The sequence below is a fragment of the Echiichthys vipera genome (assembly GCF_963691815.1).
Source record: "Echiichthys vipera genome assembly, chromosome: 23".
Taxonomy (NCBI): domain Eukaryota; kingdom Metazoa; phylum Chordata; class Actinopteri; order Perciformes; family Trachinidae; genus Echiichthys; species Echiichthys vipera.
The window spans coordinates 12,106,564-12,125,497 of NC_139848.1; the positions used below are offsets into that span (position 1 = coordinate 12,106,564).

Genomic DNA, 18,934 nt, shown 5'->3' on the forward strand with positions numbered 1-18,934 from the left:
AAATTCAGCCGTCGGTGGATAAACTGAGACGGCTGTGTTCACAGTACAGACCCGCTCCCCTGTTCATCGCCTGTGAATGTGATTACAGCTATTGATCGATAGACAATGACACTACGCTGTCGGATGTCACCTGAGGAGAGTGTGTGTGCGTGAGTGAGATGGTGTGTGTGTGTATGCGTGAGTGACTGAGAACAGAAAGGAAATGTGTGTCCATATGTTGGTGCGCCGGTCCATATGCCGGTGTGTCCGCGCATGTACATACATACTGTACGCCCCCCCCCCCCCCCCCCCCTGTGTGCGCACGTGCATGTGTGTGCATGTTCAACCCAGATCCAGTGTGGTAATGTGAGATCAGACGTAGCCTGTTAGCCAAAGCCTTACATCTGCTGTCAGCCACTCGCTCTAACTCTGTTAAGGACGTTATTGATTGCTCATTATTACCCCGTTCCCTGAAAGATGAGCGTCCCCTATGATCACATTAAATCTCTCCTCTGTCCAATTCTCCTGAGATGCCTTCTGCTCATCGGTGCCCATCAAATTTCTCCTCCGAGATCTGATATCAAGCAGCCTGATGTTTTTTTTCTTTTTATTGCCTCTGGTTCTCTTTGCGTCTTGTTTGATTCACTCCAAATAACGGCCTTTTTTCTTTCTTGTTTTCTTTCCTCTGTTCTTTTTTTTGGGAGCAGACGCTTTTTAGCTAATTGATGTCTTTAGTCTGTGTAATGGAAATGGGCAAACACGGATGAGCAACATTTGAAATGGTTATTTGTTTTTCTCTTTATTAGCGCAAAGAGACGCTTCAGGTTTCCGTGTTAACTTTGTCATCCGTGTTTATTGACTTGATGGCAAACAAGAGGAGCTGACAAGAGAGTCTTAATGTGTACTTTATTTGACAGAGTGGGGCTATTTCAGCTCTGTTCTGTTTTATTTAAAAGGCACCGACTCCTCATTGTTAAAGGCTTGCTTTCGAACTAGCATGCCAGAATTACAGTCTTATTTATGACCTACAAATCTGCGTTTTGAATTTACTCACAAATTCAAACGCCTCCCTGAGTGTCCCCCTTTTAAAGTTGCGTGCCCTTTGTGGTGCCTCACGTTGTCATTTTCGCTGACGATAAGCAGTTGTTGAAGGTGTCACGCATCCGCCAGCCCCTGTAAAGTTTGGGACTGTTGAAATCCAGCCCTCAGTGAGAGGCCATCTCATCGGCCCCCGCCGTCCCCATGAATAATGCAGAGCTATCGACTGTGTCAGTCGAGTGCGAGGAGACGCGGCGGCAGCCAGCTTGATATTCAGCTGCTGAAGCTGACTGGATGCCCTCACTTTGAGACAAACTGCTGGCAGACTGCTCTGACTTGAACAGACAGGACCTGAATCTGCTCGTATGAGATGAACGCCGTTGTGTTGGTGTGGAAGTGTCCCAAGGAAGCTTGAGTTTCTGTTTGAGTGGGTAGAGAGGCGGATATGTGGAGTGGAGAAGCACAAATGTGTGTGTGCGTGTTCATAAATCTGTATACGAGTGTTCACAAATATTTGTATTGTATCCCACACCAAACTCTCAATCTGTTTATATATCTGTGTGGTGTGCGTGCTCATACCACACTCTAACTGTGTGTGTACGTGCGTCCTCCAGCAGCCTGCAGAGAGCTCTAGTGAGAATCTGCTGCCCCCTCGACACGACCAGTTCAGTCTCAATGCCACCAATCGATGGGCGTATTGATCCGCTGTTTGACTGTTTAGACAACCTGTGTGAATTCCAGCATAATGCGGGCCGCAGTGGATTTAAAGACGCGCGCGCAGGCTCCACGCACACGCGGCGCTGTCATACCTGAGCGCCCGTTCCTTCTAAGCGCGGCAGATGTGAGTTGCAGGATACTCAGCTGCGGGGCGAGCTCGACACCCCGCTGAGACGCCCTGATGACTCAGTGTGGGCCGGAGCTCGCAGCAGCTATCGGTAGAGTTTAAATCCAACTGCATGACCTTGAGTGACATGTCCTCCTATTCCACTCTCACCTATCCTGTCAGTCACCGTTACATCCTTTATATTCTGTCGTCACACAAAGCCAAAGGTGTTACATTAAGATTAATGACTCCAAAGTTTTTCCCCCAACTCATTGTAAGCACATAAATGCAAAAAAAACTTTATTTATATTAAACCATGACCTTTTACCGCCCCTCCCGTCTGATTTTATTTCATGTTGATCTGAGTCTGAGAGACCACTTCACATTTTTCCTATTTCTTTGGGACAGCGCTATTACGTGAGTTGGCAGATCTCACCAGAATCTATATGAAATGGGCAGGATTTGACACTTCAAACATGCACCGCGAAGGATCATGCGAGTTCACAGGCTGGGGGTAGAGGTTATCCCAGCCAGGGCCTCTTCAGTAATCCACACACCCACTATAGGCTCGCACGCACACCTTTGCGCGCACACCTTTGCGCCTGCGCCACTCACGGCGGGCGTTAATCTCCACCAACTGCTGTTGAACTCTAATCTCGCTTGCTTGCCAAGTGTTTCACACACTGCAGAAATCCTTCTTGACGAGTCATTTAAAAGCTTTAAAATCCGCCTTTTATTATTTGCCCTGGCGATGAAATTTTAGTTTTTTATTTTGATGAATTTTCACAGCTCTTTAACGCAATACTAAGGAAAAAATTGAGTTAAAGAACAACAAAGTGACAGTTTTTGCAGCGTAGATAGTATTTGGCACTGAGTTAGCCTGCTGTTGTGATAGGTAGCAAACTATGGAGCCATGGTCCAGTTTACTGTCTGACTAAGTGTACCCCCCTCCCTCCAAACCACCCACACACACACACACTCTGAGACAAACACAGCCCAGTGCAGACAGACATAAATGCATCCACAGATGGTGACACTCTGGCAGTCACTCCTGGGCTGTCTGTCTACGTGCCAGCGATGATAACACACACACACACACACACACACACTTGCACACACATACGCACACAGCCTGGCGGCAACAAACACGGTGATGCATCATTGAGCATCGGCTGGTTTTTCTCTAACTGCTGAGGGGAAATCAGTGTGGTGTTAAGTAACCATTCATGTGGAGCCGAGACCACACACAAACAAACATAGCACCTACACTCCTTAAAATACATTCACCTTGACAGAATAATATAATATGATTGACTAAGTTCTCTCGCAGACACAACTTGTATCTGGATACTATTGAAGCTTTTTTCCCCCCACAAGTGGGATCATTGATATGTTAATACGCTCTGGTATCACTATTTAATTCCCCTGACATAAAAAAAATCTCTTGTGCGCTTTCAAACTCTTACTTGGATTGTGATATATTCATTTGTTGATAAATTGTTAATGTTTCCACTCTGGACCAGGAGTATTCTGTGTAGGTAATCGCCCACTCTGGGGCCGCGGCGCCGCTGTTTGTGATGTGGATCTTCCTGAGGATTGTATTTGAATAATGAGGGAGGCTGGAGCGTTCTCTTGTGCGGAGTGTCTCCGCGCCGCTGCAGTAGATGACCTCTGAATAGTTGTTTTGGATTAGCCATCAAAGTCTTCTCTCGAAGTGGCCAATAGATAGGTACTTCCAGAAATGAGTCACTTGAAAATGATCATTGCCGCCGTTGCCGTATAAGATAATGGATAACCATTACACTCCATTTTCCCAAGCTCCTCACCCACACAACGCCTGCTCTTGAAATATGATGCATCCACTGTGCTTAGTGAGCACTTAATGTCCAAAAGCACCGTGTTTGTTGAGATTTACAACTGCGCCGGCAGGAGGGGGGTAGAAGAAAGAGTGCGTCGTCGGCGTATAATGTTGTTCACTCAATAATTATCTCATTTTATTTACGAAGACAGACAGCTTTAGACGAGGTTAGAGGCTTCCTCTCTATTATCTCCACCTGCCACCCCTCTATTGCAGCCCCCCCGCCCCCCCCCCTCCTGGCCCCAGATGACGTCCTTCATGTCGAGGACTTTCTGAAGTTTCCGTCGAGGAGGAAGGGCCGAGATGTCCTCAACAAGGGGGGGAAAAAACCCCAACAAAGTTACACCACAGCTCTCCTGCATTGGTAGCTGGATCAATGTCATTTCTGAAAGGATTAGGCCGCCTCTGAGAAATCTATTTTAATTACTGAACACACAGGTAAACAAAGTGGTGGCGGTTCTGGGGTATGGATCCGGGCGTCAGAGGAGTATTGATAGTATGTGGCCCATGTTAACCTCAGGGGCACTCTGAAGGATCCCGCACCTCAGGTGGGAGCACATCAGCCTCGGAGCTGTTTGAAGGGAATGTAGAACTCTCCCGATGTCACCTGACAAACACTGCAGACATACTGTCGCAGCGGAGCTTCGGCTGACACCGGCGTAGGGGGACGTTAGTCATTTTTAAACTGATTTCATTTGTACACTGTCGTACAAGGTAAGCAGAGTTGTCAAGCATCGCTTTAGTGTCGGCCACGTGAGCTTGTGTAGCCATATGAGCTGCCTGTCTTTATATTCAACTGCAATGTGAAGATGTAACCACGATCGGATGAAACATACTCGTGGTTTTAGGGTTTATAAAGTTGTATTAAGCCATTTATTTCACATTCGTTTTGAAATGTGCCTCTTGTAAAGCATTGAGGTATGCCTTAGTATGGGTTTAGAAATTGTTACTAATGGTTTTATGAAGTTAATACATTGTTATTCAAGGCTTTTGTAGAGCAGCAATATGGGTAAATAATTAATGTAATAACTTAAAGGGTCTCAAAGCTAATGGCTTTAAGTCTATGAATTGTTTATTAATGTTAATAGATCAGCAATAGGAATTAATAGGGATTGATAAGGTTTTATTAATGCAGTTAAGACTTCAGTAACATCTTAATAAAGTATGTCTATTAAGGGTTTACAAGTTGTTACTAATTGCTTTATGAAGTCAATATGAACTAGTTTATTCATATATGGAATTACGGCACATACACTTTAAATAAAGATGACCTTAGTAAGGGTTTATGTTTGCCTTATGACTGTATTAAGTTAATAAATCATAATACCATAATATGAATGAAGACATTATTTTAGAACTTAATGTATTGGACACTATTAACCATTTAAGAAAGCCAGTTGTAGCAAGTTTAATTGAATAAATTGTTTATTGTATATGAATTAACACGTGATTTATTAATTTTAAAACTATCAGCTTAATAAAGTCACAAGGTATAAACCTTTGATGACCTTTGGATTAGTTGGGGGTTTATACTTTGTTACTTTGTTGTTACTTAATTATGTTCATAAATAGTGTGTCAATGCGTTATACATCAGAAATAAGAATTAATAAGTACTCTTGAGCTAATAAAGCCATTCTTACCAACCAGGGAGGCTAATTTGGACCTTTTTCCTGACTGATAGCTGACCCTCATTAATAATGGATCATAAACAGTTAGCCGCCAGCAGACAAGCAGGCGACTGAGTCCCAGTTCCCGTCCAGGAGAGTGACTCAGAAATACTGAACGCATTCTGTGGACAGCTGCGGACCACGCAAACGGTTAATCATTAACATAACCCTAGGAACAACTTACAAACCCGTAATGAAGTGCATTAGTAGGGGGTTATAAGTTGTTACTAATGACTTTATGAAGTTAATTATAATGTCTATGATGTTAATACTTAATTGGTCAAGAATAAGAAGGAAAAAGATTGATTTACATCGGAAAACCAGAAGTAACAACTTCTAAACCTTAAATTAATATGCCTTAGAAGAGTTCAATATGCTGTTACTATGTTGTTACTATTGGCTTTATTAAGTTAATTATAATGTCTATGATGTTAATACTTAGTTGGTCAAAAATAAGAAGGAAAAAGATTGATTGACATTGGAAAACCAGTAGTTACAACTTATAAACCTTAAATGAATATGCCTTAGAAGAGTTCAATATGCTGTTACTATTGGCTTTATTACAATATCAAATTGTTTTTTAATGCTTTACATGTCAAAAATATGGATAAATAAACTGTATTTACATAGGAAAGCCAGTAGTTACAACTTATTAACCTTTAATGAACCCATCTTTATCAGTGTTAATACGTTGTTGCTATGTTGTTACTAATTGCTTTATTACATTATCAAATTGGTTGTAAATGCTTTATAGAATCACAAGAACGAATAGGATTTATTGACTCGATAAAGGCATTAGTCACAACTCTAACTCACTATGAATTTAAACAAATGTCCTGGTCTCTACAAGTTGTTGCTGATGTCTTTATGAAGTTGATAAATAGTTTGTTAATGCTACACAGATCAGTAACAAGCCATTCAAGTGCGGATACATCATTGCTGGCACGGTGACAGTGAGAGTCTTCACAAGTCCTTCTGTTCCCAGATAAGAGTAATCTGTTTGCCTCGGCGGGCCTGATGTCTCGACGCGTGTTTGTGTGTCTTCATCCTCGCCTGTGTGACCGCTTATGCGTGTGTGCATATTAGCTCGTGTGTGCAGCGGGGCTGTCATTGAGGAAGGAACCCTGCGTAGAGCCGGGTGATTAGGCACGCTGCGCTAGTCACAGGAAATGGAGTGGCTGACGGACAGGCCGAGTGCATTATAGATGAATGCCATGCGTTAGCGGCTCCGAGCCCCCGCCGAATATCTCTCAATTTCCTCTCTGAATGACAAAAGAAGCCACGCACAATTTCCTTGATCCGGAGCATTTGTTTAACTGCGCCCTACCCATTTAACCCGCCCATTCAATAGTCTGTCTGGTAAAAGGAAATTTAGACAGTGTCAATTTATACAGCTCTAAGGAAGATCTGTTACTGACTCGCAGGGGTGGCGATGATATGCCTCTGGAATTTAGTCAGAGATGTAAGTCTGTGAGCTAAATTTAGAGTCATTATTAAATATACCCTAATATTTTTACATTTACACAGAGAATGAAGCCTGTTTCTTAAAGCTGAATTTCTTCCTTTTTTTCTTTTTTACTCCCACATCTGCTCCACAAAGACATTTCAGAGTTTGATGGTCGGCGCAGCGAAAACTTATCACGAGGTCAAAGGTCACCGATTACAATGAATATTTGATTTTTTTTTTAAAGATGCTGTCATTTGTCAAATATCCTCATATGGCAGCTCCGAGCTGTCATCTTTACAGCATCTCTTTTCCCCTCGTACTGTCTTTGAGTTAGTGACAGCTCATCTCTCCCGGTCACTGCTCAGCGTCTAGACTTTGAACTCGCTTTGTTTACTCCCTTATCTGTTGTTGTTGTTGTTGTTGTTATTGTCGTTGCTTTGCGACAGGCTACTCGTTGTAACGGTAAGCTGCGGCTGAGCTTGAATTACCGGCTTCAAAGACGCGGATTTGGGGTTTTTTTGGGTCGTTTTCAGAGAAGTCTGGCTTGGAGAACCATTTTGTCGCCTCACAGGTGATTGAAGAGGAATTTAGTTCGTGCTTTTGTCTTTTTTATTCATTCTTGGCTCTTAATAACTTAATAACTTTCAAATTTTTGTCACTTTCCTGCAACTGATGCTCCCGAAGAGGAAGCATTACAGATGAACGATGGAGAGTTTTGATTGCACGTGTGCGTGTGTGACACCGGCTCATGACTAATTTCATAATTAATTGCCTTTTGGAGGACCTAATCACATTATTTGACTCTCTACTGTAGGTTGTGTGCCAATACAGCGTAGCCCGTGGCTTAGTCACAGTATGCTGGACTCATTAACAAGGTGGTCCGGAGGTTGTCAAACACACGCACAAGGCCCGGTGCGTCAGAAAACGCACACTCATAACACAATAGCTACATACGGCGCATATTCAGGTTTTTTTCTTTATGTGCACGCGTGCGGCAATTTAGAGGTTAAAAGATGCCCTCTGGTGTATTTGATAAGGATTTGAATAACTGGTTAGATTTCCCCTGTGGCGTGTGAAAACAGGTCTCTTTTGATGAAGTTATCGCTTGTCATGCAGCTTCTCCTCCTACACTCAGTTGGAAATGGATTTTCATAAAAAAATATGACATGATGGTTGTTTTTGAAGGTCTTCAGTGTCTGTTTGTGTTAGGGAGACAAAGAAGGGCACGCATTTTGCACGTCTCAGATTGTGTGTGTGCGCGGGCATGTCAGCGTCAACATGTGTGCCGGCATCTCTCTTTCCTCACACACACACACACACACACACACACAGCTTAATTATGACGTTACCAAAATGGGCAGTTTGCTCTGACACCCCGCTTGCAGAATCACACAGCGGACAGACTTAAAAGAGCTCATTAGCTCTCTCTAAAGAGCTGTTTACTGCACATACACACATCCACAGTAATAGGCAGCTCTGTTGATGCAGATGGACGCCGAGTGTAATGAGAATGATTAGGCTTCTCTCTATGTGGAGGCTGGAGGAGGAAGAGGAGGAAGGAGAAAAAAAAAAAGCGCTGGCAGACTTGACGCTTCAGAAGGTGGAGAAGACTTTTTGTTGGATGTTGTTTCAGCTGAGTGCACGATCTCTCTCCCTCCTTTCTTTTTCTCTCTGCAACACTAACACACACTTTTTTTTACTCACGCAATTTACTGCATGTGTCCATCCAAACGCTTTGCAAATTTCCCCCAGGCCTTAAAAACCCTTGAAAGATTGTTGAGAGAATCGAATAAGGGCTAGGCTGTGAGCTTTGCCGCTCCGTAGTGGCGCTGTAACCAGAAAATAGAAAGAATGAATAGAAAGAATTCAGCTACTCAAGGAAAATGTGGAGAACTCTTTTAACTGCATGTTCTATGCATGTAATCCTGTCACACACTGACAAAGGCTATTGCACCCAGAACACACTCGCTTCAGTATTTAAGCTTGGGCAAACTGGGTGCCACAGAATTCTTTTCATATTTTAAACAAGAAAAGGGCCTTGGAAGTTTTTTGGGAATGAATGGGTGGCATTCAGGGTACTTTATTTTATTAACATCCAGAGAAAGAGACATTATGATAGATATTTCTGTTTATTTTGATCCATGACTTTTGTATCACCTTTTTAGTTTTTTCTCTTTCACAATGAATCCAAGGATTTTTCAAGGCTTTCAAGGTCTTTTTCAGAATGAAGCCCCCTTTTCACTCATGCACCGCAAACCGCTCCTTCTCCGGTGTATTTGCGGAGACTGAATGGGGGAGCGTTGATGACTTTTATATCAAAAACAAACATGGGAGGTAAACAAACCTCCGACGTTGAAAAAGGAGGGGGATTTACATAAAAGCGTCACGGAAAATGTCTTAACTGGAGAGACTCGGCAACTTCTGTCACTAACGGCGGCACCGAAATCATCAGACGACTCAAAGAGTGGCAAGAGAGGTTGTTTATGCTTAAATTCAGAACCGGCTCCACTGGCGCGGTGTAAACGGAGTATTTCCGGTAACGCAGCTGACGTGGTGAAAAGGGCTTGAGTAAAGGAGTCAGGCAACCTTAAGCAACCCCGCCCATCCCGCACCACCACATTGAGTGACTTTGCTTTGCTCATTGCCCTTGGTTTACATCACATTGAATTAGAGGATACACACACTGAATGATTCCAAAGTCAATCCTCCGCCGTCTCTTTCATATGTTTTGAGGAAGGAGCAGCGAGTTCAAAGCGCTCAGTTCAAAGTATCTGTCCTCATTTGAATAACGTAGAGTAATCGCTATTACCTTATTTAAATAGTGCAAGTTATCATTTGGCCTTCATTTGCATTGCGGGGGTAATCACTGCGTCTCTGCATTAACCTCATTATAGAAGAGATGAAAGCCCTGATGGAGCCTGACACACTCTTTTATATATGTTATCTTTATTAATGATGGAATTAGAAAGATTCATGTTTCTTTAAATGGAGGACATAGCGCAGTTTGATGGAGTGTCAAACTATGTGGGGAGGACAGTTTGTGGGATTCACAAGGCGTGTTTTATTTTGCCCCCCCCCCCCCAGCCTGGCACTTAAATGAAGCCTAAACAGGCCAATTCGTCATGACAGTGCATGACACATCCATCTCAACCCATCAGAATGGTTTCGCTTGTTTACAATGCAGTGCTTCTTTTTTTTTTTCAAGAGATGTGTTAAATCAGTTGAATATTGTCTTGAAACAACCGTATTGAAAGATAAAGGCTAGTCTCTCACCTCCGACTGCACGCCACTGAGGACTGGCAGACAAAACACACATCACTGCATCGACAGAGTTTTTTGCTTTAGAGATTAAATGTCCGGTTAATTGGATTTTTTTGCAGGCCCTGCCATGGGTGAAGCTTTGAGGAGGACCAAATTGCAGAAAGCAACAGGCAACGCAACGAGAAGCTGCAGAAATAACGGTTTTAATATAGCGCGAAAACTGACACGAGGAACAAAGCAAAGCTTCACGTCGGAAAACTCACAATGATCTGATAACAGCAGGGCAAGGGAGACAGTCACAGACAGGAGACAAGAGGGGAGAACTTCAAAATAAACCAGGAACATGACAAAATAAACTAGAAACGATCCAGACAAAACTCCGATCCAACAGTCCCATAATGCAGGATTTACACACTACAGAAACAATGCGTTTGACAATGTTTCAAGAGAATCTGTGATGTCATTTTGAAAAAGCATGGAAAATAATTAAATGTAAAATGTGTATAATATTGGAGTGTATTATAATATCAATATTTATATCAAAATCCTACATTTATTTGATTCAATTGTAGCGACGACAAATTGACAGCACTTACTGCACTGTTAAGCTAGGCTAGTAGGACTACTTTAGCTGTTTTCTTTCTCCATAATGACTGGTTTTAGTTTCTACTTCATTTATATTTGGTTGCAAATTATCTCCAAAATGTGTGTTGTTTTTGTCAGAAACTAGAACGTCATTTTACTTGACAGTGAACGCAAGGTAGCTATAGGCTATCAGGTAGAAGCTATCTAGTGAGTTAGCCACCGCTAGCTTTAGGTAAAGGTGACTACACAAACATTTATTTTAGTTTTGGACAAAAACTATACGCATTTTGGAAATTCCCCCTTACCTAAGGTGGCTAACTCGCCAGCTAGCTTCTACCTGATTTTACTTGACAGTGAACGCAAGGTAGCTATAGGCTATCAGGTAGAAGCTAGCTGGTGAGTTAGCCACCGCTAGCTTTAGGTAAAGGTGACTACACAAACATTTATTTTAGTTTTGGACAAAAACTATACGCATTTTGGAAATTCCCCCTTACCTAAGGTGGCTAACTCGCCAGCTAGCTCCAACCTGATATAGCTATCTTGCGTTAGCTGTCAAGTAAAATGTCGAGTGTGTCACAAAAAGAGCATTGAAGTGCAATGGCAGGTTCTAGAGTCCAGAAAATGATACAGTAACATACAGTAATTAAACAGCCAGATTAAGGGCCAAGAAGTGCTTTTAAAACATTGTTGTGATACCTTGATCACCAGCGCCGGTCAATAACTACATTACTGAATAAAAGATAACTGAATGCCTCGTTAAATGACAAGTGAAGGTGGATATTTCTGCAGCAGAATGAAGAAACACATGGTAGATTGACCCTGCATCAATGAGGCAGTTTTATAGTGGGCCTGCGCGTTTGCAAACCTCCAAGATTAGAGACTGAAAAGATGTGCAGTGAAGGCATATACTGATCTCAGAAATCATGGCTGAGTCTGGCTCAGAGCCATTGCCACGGGTCTCCCTCTCGCTCCTCTGCTACATATTATCTATTAATGAGCTAATGTAGAAATAATACCGATTTCATGTTTCACTGCCAAACCTGCAATTTCGCTTCTGGCTATGGATCAAACATGTAGCTTAAGAATACAATCCTGGGAACAACGGAACTTTAAAAGCCCTTAAACACCTTTTAATTTGCTCTTCTTCCATGAGACAACAGTTCAGTGGTATTATTTATTTATGACTATTACTTTTGTTGAGATTACATGGTATTAGGGATAATAGAATACACAAGAGATATTAGAATGTATTGCCATATTGAATACATGTCAGACTACTTTTTTTTTTAACCACATAACAATACAATGGTGTATACAAACCTATATAGATAGATGGAAAACTTGTATTTTGCCTCAAGCCTATTTCTTCCTTATTTTGTACAGTGTTCCTGACTAATTTTCTCCTTGAAATGTTGCCCTTTTATATATATTAATATATTCTCAATATTAAAAGGAGCCTCCAAGCTAATACAAAACTTTCCTCTGCTCAGCTCTTTGTCTGAGGCGTTCCCTGCTCAGTACACTGGGAGGGTGACAAGGCTTGCCAGCCCCTGCTAGACTCCCCTCGGCTAAAATGTTGTAAATTAACACAATTAGCAGATCGCCATTCTGCTAATTAGCCACTGGCGTCTGCCGAGAGATGGCTAGAGAGGAGAATCAGAGAGGAAATAGGAGTCTGGGGATTTCCCCCTCCCTCTCTGTGTTGTTACCAAACAAACACAGGGCCTTGGAAAAAGAGAGCAAGAGAGTGTGAACGTGTATGTGTTTGTGCATGTGCTTTTTCATGTGTGTGTGTGTTTTCAGTAGCATAAATGGATAGGAGGAAGAGAAGATTTGCTCCTCTATGAATGGATTGTATTGTGCCTGCCTGCTTTACTCACACAAGCACAAAAACACACACATAAACCAATTCTGAAGCAGGCATTGCTCACCAGACCCCCGACTGTGGATCTCTACATGTAACCGCAGCCAGTCAATAAGTCGGAGGAAGCAGCCTAAATGACACCGATATTATCCTTTATTTGTGTGCACTAAGTCAAATCAAACGGGGTTCAATCTGCCATGCGGCTGCTGTGATTACGCCTGGTCCAGCCTTTGATAGCACCGCGGCTTTGATAGTGAGACGACGATAGAGTCACTGTGTGACTGTCAGTGTTTGCAGATGGCATTGGCTGGGATTAAAGGAAACAGTGGCTCTCCAGCCTCCCGAGGCAATAAAGGGGAGAGCCAGGTGAGTGTGTTTGAGATGAGATGGAGCAAGGAAGGAGGGAGGGGGGGAGGCGAAGCAAGCACAGAGGGAGTAAATAAGAGGAGGGGTGGCCGCGAAGAAAGGGAATGAAAAGGAGAGATATAAATCGAAAACGATGGAATCAGAATAAAAGGAAGTAGGATCCAGCAGGAGGGGAGGTGGAAAAATGGATGACCAAAAAAAAAAAGTATAGAGGCTGAGAGAAAAGACAAGGCGGCAGGGAGGCATGAAGAAGAGAGGCAGACAGAAAGGTAAAGAGAATGCTAGAGAGAGAGGAGGTCAAGGTGGAGCTGTGCAGACAGGAACTAAGCTTGAGACACAATGTGTTGTAATTCATTGCTCGCTACAGCTCCTGTGTGCGTGCCTGTGTTTGTCCGTCTGGGTCAGTGAATGTGAGTCTGTGTGTGCGTGTGTGCACGCCAGCACGCCTGAGTGCAGGCATGGATAGGTTTTTTTTTTTTAAATGCCTGTGTGTCTGAGCATGGGTCTGTGTGTGTGTATGTGTGTGTGTGTGAGTGTGTGTGAGTTCGATGAAAGCGCCATGAGCAGAGGGGGGTGGGTGTGTATTGGTGTGTGTGTTGCTTTGTGGTACTCTCTGCAAGGCGCATTTTCAAACCCATCTCCAGCCACCTCAGATGAGCCGGGGATTATAGAGTGACCCTCAATGCCTCTGTCTTATTGGTCTGGCCAGGGTGCATTAGGCCGCCGTAACCAGCCATCCCACCTTCCCTATGTACCGCACTATACCTGCAGACACACTCTCTCCTTCTTATGATCTGTAGAAATTAACAATACATTTGGACACAAAACCCTCTCATGATATAAAATAAATATATAAAAATGAGAGCACCACATCAAACAAGCCTCTAGATGAATATCACATTTTTAAGTGACCACACTTCTCCATCCCACACAATTAGAAGGTGTTGTCATTTTAATTATTGATAAAATGATTTTAGCAGGTCAGTGTGCTCACGTGCGGTTGTCTGTTTCCATTTCTCTCAGGCTTAAAGATGCAGTGGACCCCCGAGCACAGCCAGTGGGCCGAACAGCATTTCGACATTTCTTCCACCACGCGCTCGCCAGCCCACAAGGCTGAGGCCTACAGGGCGGTACCTGGCCACCTACAGCGCTCAGCCACCTACCAGTACGCCTGGGCCAATGACGACATCTCGGCCCTCACCGCCTCCAACTTGCTCAAGAAGTATGCCGAGAAGTATTCTGGCATTCTTGAGATGCCGGGCTCCTATTCTGAGGTCCCAGGGGTGATGAACGGACGGAAAGGTGAATCAGAGCCCTGGCAGGATGGCGTCTACCCCATGAGCTGCATCCCTGAGGGGGTTTCTGTCAGAAAGGGAGGGGTGGCGTCAGCCTCAGAGGTTGTGTCTGGCATGTGCAGCTCCCCGGGACTGGCTTCCAGCACCCTGAGCGAGCCCAGCTACTCCAGCAGCAGCTGTGGGAGCCACACGGCCACTGCCCTCCACTCCTCCTCCATGCCCTCTCAGGAATATGGCCCTCCGTACAGCAGCTCCTACCTGCACAGTAGTTACAGCTCCCAGTCTGGCCCCGCCCCAGCGCTTCCCTCCCCACTGCACAGCTCTGGGCTCCTGCAGCCACCCCCTCCACCACCCTCCCACCCCACTTTGGTCCCAGCTTACAACGGAGGCTCCCCGAACTTGTCTAGTTATAATTACCCCCCAGCAGGCTACCCAGCTCAGAGCTCAGTCGGCCCAGGATACAGCCCTGGAGGAGCACCCCCTCCATCCTCATACCTCCCCTCAGGCATCGCTGCACCTACACCCCTTCCCCCCTCTTCTACTTTACCTGGATACCCGTACCAGAGCCACAACCTGACCCCAATCGCCCCCACCCCTCTCAACAGTAGCTCCTCCAACTCACTAAAGAGGAAAGCCTTTTACATGACAGGCCAAGGAGAGATAGACTCCGCTTATGGTAACTTTGGCTATGGCCAGGCTCGGAGCTCGGCTGAGAGCCCCATGTACAGGATAGCAGACAGCAGCAGCGCAAATGGAGGCTCCAACAGCGCCAACGGTGGTGGATTTGACAGAATTGCTGAAAAGTCGTCTTTACCTTTTAATCCTCAGAAACAGTCCACGATGTCGTCAGAGCAGCAGCAGAGGAAGTACAGCAGCCAGGCAACAGGTGGGCCACTGACTCCCCCGGCCTATGTCACCTCCACCCTGGGGGGTTCCCGCTCAGCAGATTCCCTTGCGAGCTTCACCTCCCCTTCCCTCAGTGAGCAAGGTGCTGATGATCACCGTCTCCACCTCTCCCACTCAGCACCAGGGCCTACCTCCTCCTCATCCAATTCCTCCTCCCGGCCTGCTGAAGAGCAGCTAAAAACCAGTGACCCTCACCTCCTAGACATGGTTACCTCTGAAATCGTCCAGCAGGGGCCCCCAGTGGATTGGAGTGACATTGCAGGACTAGAACTGGCCAAGGCAACCCTGAAGGAGGAGGTCCTGTGGCCCATTCTGCGCCCGGACATGTTCAGCAGTTTAGGACCTGCACCACGTTGCGTGTTGCTGTTTGGCCCCAGGGGCAGTGGCAGGACGTTGCTGGGTCGCTGCCTGGCCAGCCAGCTGGGGGCGCCGTTCCTCCAGCTCAACGGTTCCACGTTGGCCACCAAGTGGCTGGCAGAGGGAGAAAAGATTATCCGAGCGTCCTTCCTGGTGGCGCGTTGCCGGCAGCCTTCTGTACTGTTCATTAGTGAGGTGGACATGCTGCTGTCAGCCCACCTAAGCGAAGAGAGCCCCATCAACCGGCTGAAGGGGGAGCTACTTGCCCAGTTGGACTCACTTCTCATGGGCTCAGGCGAGGACGGAGGCAACCAAGTGTTGGTGGTTTGCTCCACAAGCAGACCCCAGGACATGGATGAAGGGCTGCGCAGGTACTTTTCTCGGAGGGTCCTCGTGCCACTGCCGGATGGTGCAGCTCGACATCAGATCGTGAGCCAGCTCCTGGCTCAATCTCAGCACAAATACTGCTTGAGCGAGGAAGAGCTGGCGCTGTTGGTCCAGCGTACCGAGGGTTTCTCTGGACTGGACCTGGCCAGACTCTGCCAGGAGGCCCTCGTAGGTCTGTTACACGTCTCTGCACAGGGCATGGACATGTCGGGTATGATGCCCAGGGGACAGGTCAGGCCCCTCACCTACCAGGACTTTGAGAGTGTCTTTTGTAAATTCCAAGCCAGTATATCACAGAAAGAGATTGACACGTACACTGAGTGGAACAAAATGTTCGGCTGCAGCCAGTGAAAAGATAGATTCCGCCCTTGAGAAAAAGAGGCATCCACAATTCCTCCCCTCAGGGCAGAAGCATTGTGCTGGAGGGAAAGGCACACAGCAGGCCAACACAAGCCCACTGAGTTCTCACAAACAGGGTTTAGACGCACCGAGATACGTGGTTTGATGAGAAAACTGGCAGTTTTGCCGTTAATGAGCAAGAGTTTTAATTTGAATGCTTGACACTCCAGAAACCCAGGCATTGTTTACACATTGCAAGCAAGTTGGCTTCAGACGAGACGCTCCAGTGTCTGTGTATATATTGTTATGTTCTTGTTCTTGAGATTTAGTTGGCTATCCAAGTGCCTAAAGTGGTGCTTTCTGATTTTCTTTCTTTGTTTATTTGCCTCACAATCTACATCCATGGCATGAGCTGACGATTATTAAGAGCTTTAAAAATTCAGCTGTGAGTCTGAAAAACAGAGATTGACAGTTACCATTGGTGGCGGTCAATCATTCTTTATTGTCTTGCTAAGAGCAGTAATCCATCAGGGCGGCAGTAGTCTGGGCCCTGACTCGCACTCATCTCTTCTGATCCTTTGTCTGCAAAACAAACAAACGTAAGAAACAAAACTCAGGAACGCGTTTGTGAAATGTACAGTACCTCAAGATATCTTGACGGAAAGCACTAATATCAGAGAGAAGATTCTGAGTTTGTTTGGCAGTTTATGTTACGCGAAGCAGTGTTAGGTGTACCTCAACTGGCTAGGATAAATAGCAAAGAGGTGACAATGAATGTACTAGATATTTTCTGGAAATGATGGAACATAATCAATAGCGAGAGTAAAAACCTTGTTTCTTTTTTCCTCACAGCAGGTGCTTTAGTTACCTGTTCCTACTTGACCGATCCTGAAGCTTATTTCCATCCCCCCAAAAAATAATAATGAAAAATCACAAATCTGTTGCCCAGCTATGTGATTTTGGGGACAAGCAGGCGTTGGGTTAGGAGTTGTATATTTATTAAAACAACCATAATCAACATTGTTTTTATATGTGATCTAGTCTATATGGTCAGGCTGCATGGAGGCTCCCTCAGTCTCTCAGATAACTTCTGCGCACTTCTGTTAAATGAGAGGAGATGTATTCTCTGACATGATTGGACTTAAAACAGCTCCAAAAATTTTAAAGGAATAGTATCAAATTTTGGGAAGTATACATATTTGCTGTCTTACAGAGTTAAATGAAAAGATCCAGCTAATGCCAGTAACCGGTTAGCCTAGCCTAGCCTAGCCTAGCTAGCCTGGCTTTGCTGGTGACAAAATCTGCATCATCCATTTCGAAAACTGAAGTACATGAGAAGGACAAACATGTTTTGACTTAGGGTCTCCAAACCCACGATTCGACTACATTTTTGAAACTTTTTTTCCACCACTGACAGCTATGGTTAGCTCGTAGCTCGCCAGACTATCAAGTCTTGATTCGTAAAGATCAAGAGAGCGTTGTTGCCCTGACTTAACATTTTCAAATTCTTCTTTAGATATGAAAAGTGTGATTCATATGTGATTCTTCATATTCTTTTGGAAATGTACAACACTAAAGCCATATAGTTAAAAGTAAATAAATTGTCGCCGACCCTGCTTGTGATTTCAATTACTAAAATTGAAAGCTCATTTCAATTGAAATTACCCCTCAACCTTCTCATCCGACTATCTGCAAGAAAGCAAATAAGCGTACTTCCCAACATTTCAAACTCCTCTATTAAATCACAGTGAAATCAAAGACAATTCTTTTATTTGTGTGAATTGAATGTTTGACTTAATATCATTCGGTCCAGTTGGTTTTAGCCAGAAATGCTGCATTGGAAATCAGTAAGCAGCTCATCCGTCGCGTTCAAGGAAAATCTGATTTTATAACAGTTAACTAGGATTAAGGGAGCTCATTCCAGATATCCTCCTAGTTTTCTAATAAGGACTGGATAGGTGTCACAACCTAGATATGGAAATATGGATTTTGCAAAGTTGCCTCGTCACTCACACTGTTTAGCTGTATTTGAACTGGATCAGCTGTAGAATGGGATTCCGCTCCTGTAATTTAAATTAGACAAGGTCATTCATTCGGTACATGTCTAACATGCCCATCATTTCCGTGGAAAGTAGAGAGTAAATGACTGTTTTTGCTGGAGGTCAGAGGTAATTTAATGACACCAATTCTGATCTTCAAAGTATTATTGTCAACGTTGTTGTCCAACCAGCATATACATAGTTACTTTGTAATCAAATTACAATCAGAAACTTTTAATCAGATATGTTTTATTGAAAATGACCACCCCGAACGTGCTACTTTAATTCAAACATCACTTTTCTTCTTGTCTGTAACTGTAATAGTCCGTTTTACTTTTCTCTATATTTACACATCTAATGGCATCTAATGCATTCGGATACATACTTCAGTTGACTGAAAAGCTTTGTAACATGAGCGAGGAATTGTGGCACTTGTCTTAAAGTCCTTCTTCTCTGGAGGTTATCTGTTGCCCATTGTGTTGCATTGGAATGTATTTTTGTCTCTTCCTTGTCACCGTGTAAGACGCTGTCCTTTAGCTCCACTGTTGTGACACAGGAGTGCTTTCAAATAGCTTAATGTACGTGCACTAAAGTTTTTTTGTGTGTAATATTGTTTTGCTTTGTCTGTCTGCTATTTATCCTGACAGAGATTTCATTTATCTGAACTGATGATCTGTTTTTGACCTTTATTGTACATCCTGTTCCTTTTTAATAATTATAAT

The 18,934-nt window shown here is 44.1% G+C and overlaps 1 protein-coding gene across 1 annotated transcript in view; it reads left to right on the forward strand.

The window, feature by feature from the left end:
• LOC310964572 (fidgetin-like) overlaps positions 1 to 16,185 on the forward strand; it is a gene marked incomplete at both ends in the record, with an annotated part of 33,138 nt that extends 16,953 nt beyond the window's left edge. The window contains 1 exon segment of the mRNA XM_083937750.1: positions 13,913 to 16,185. Coding sequence (XP_083793876.1) covers positions 13,913 to 16,185 — 2,273 coding nt within the window.
• Between the last annotated feature and the right edge of the window lie 2,749 nt (positions 16,186 to 18,934).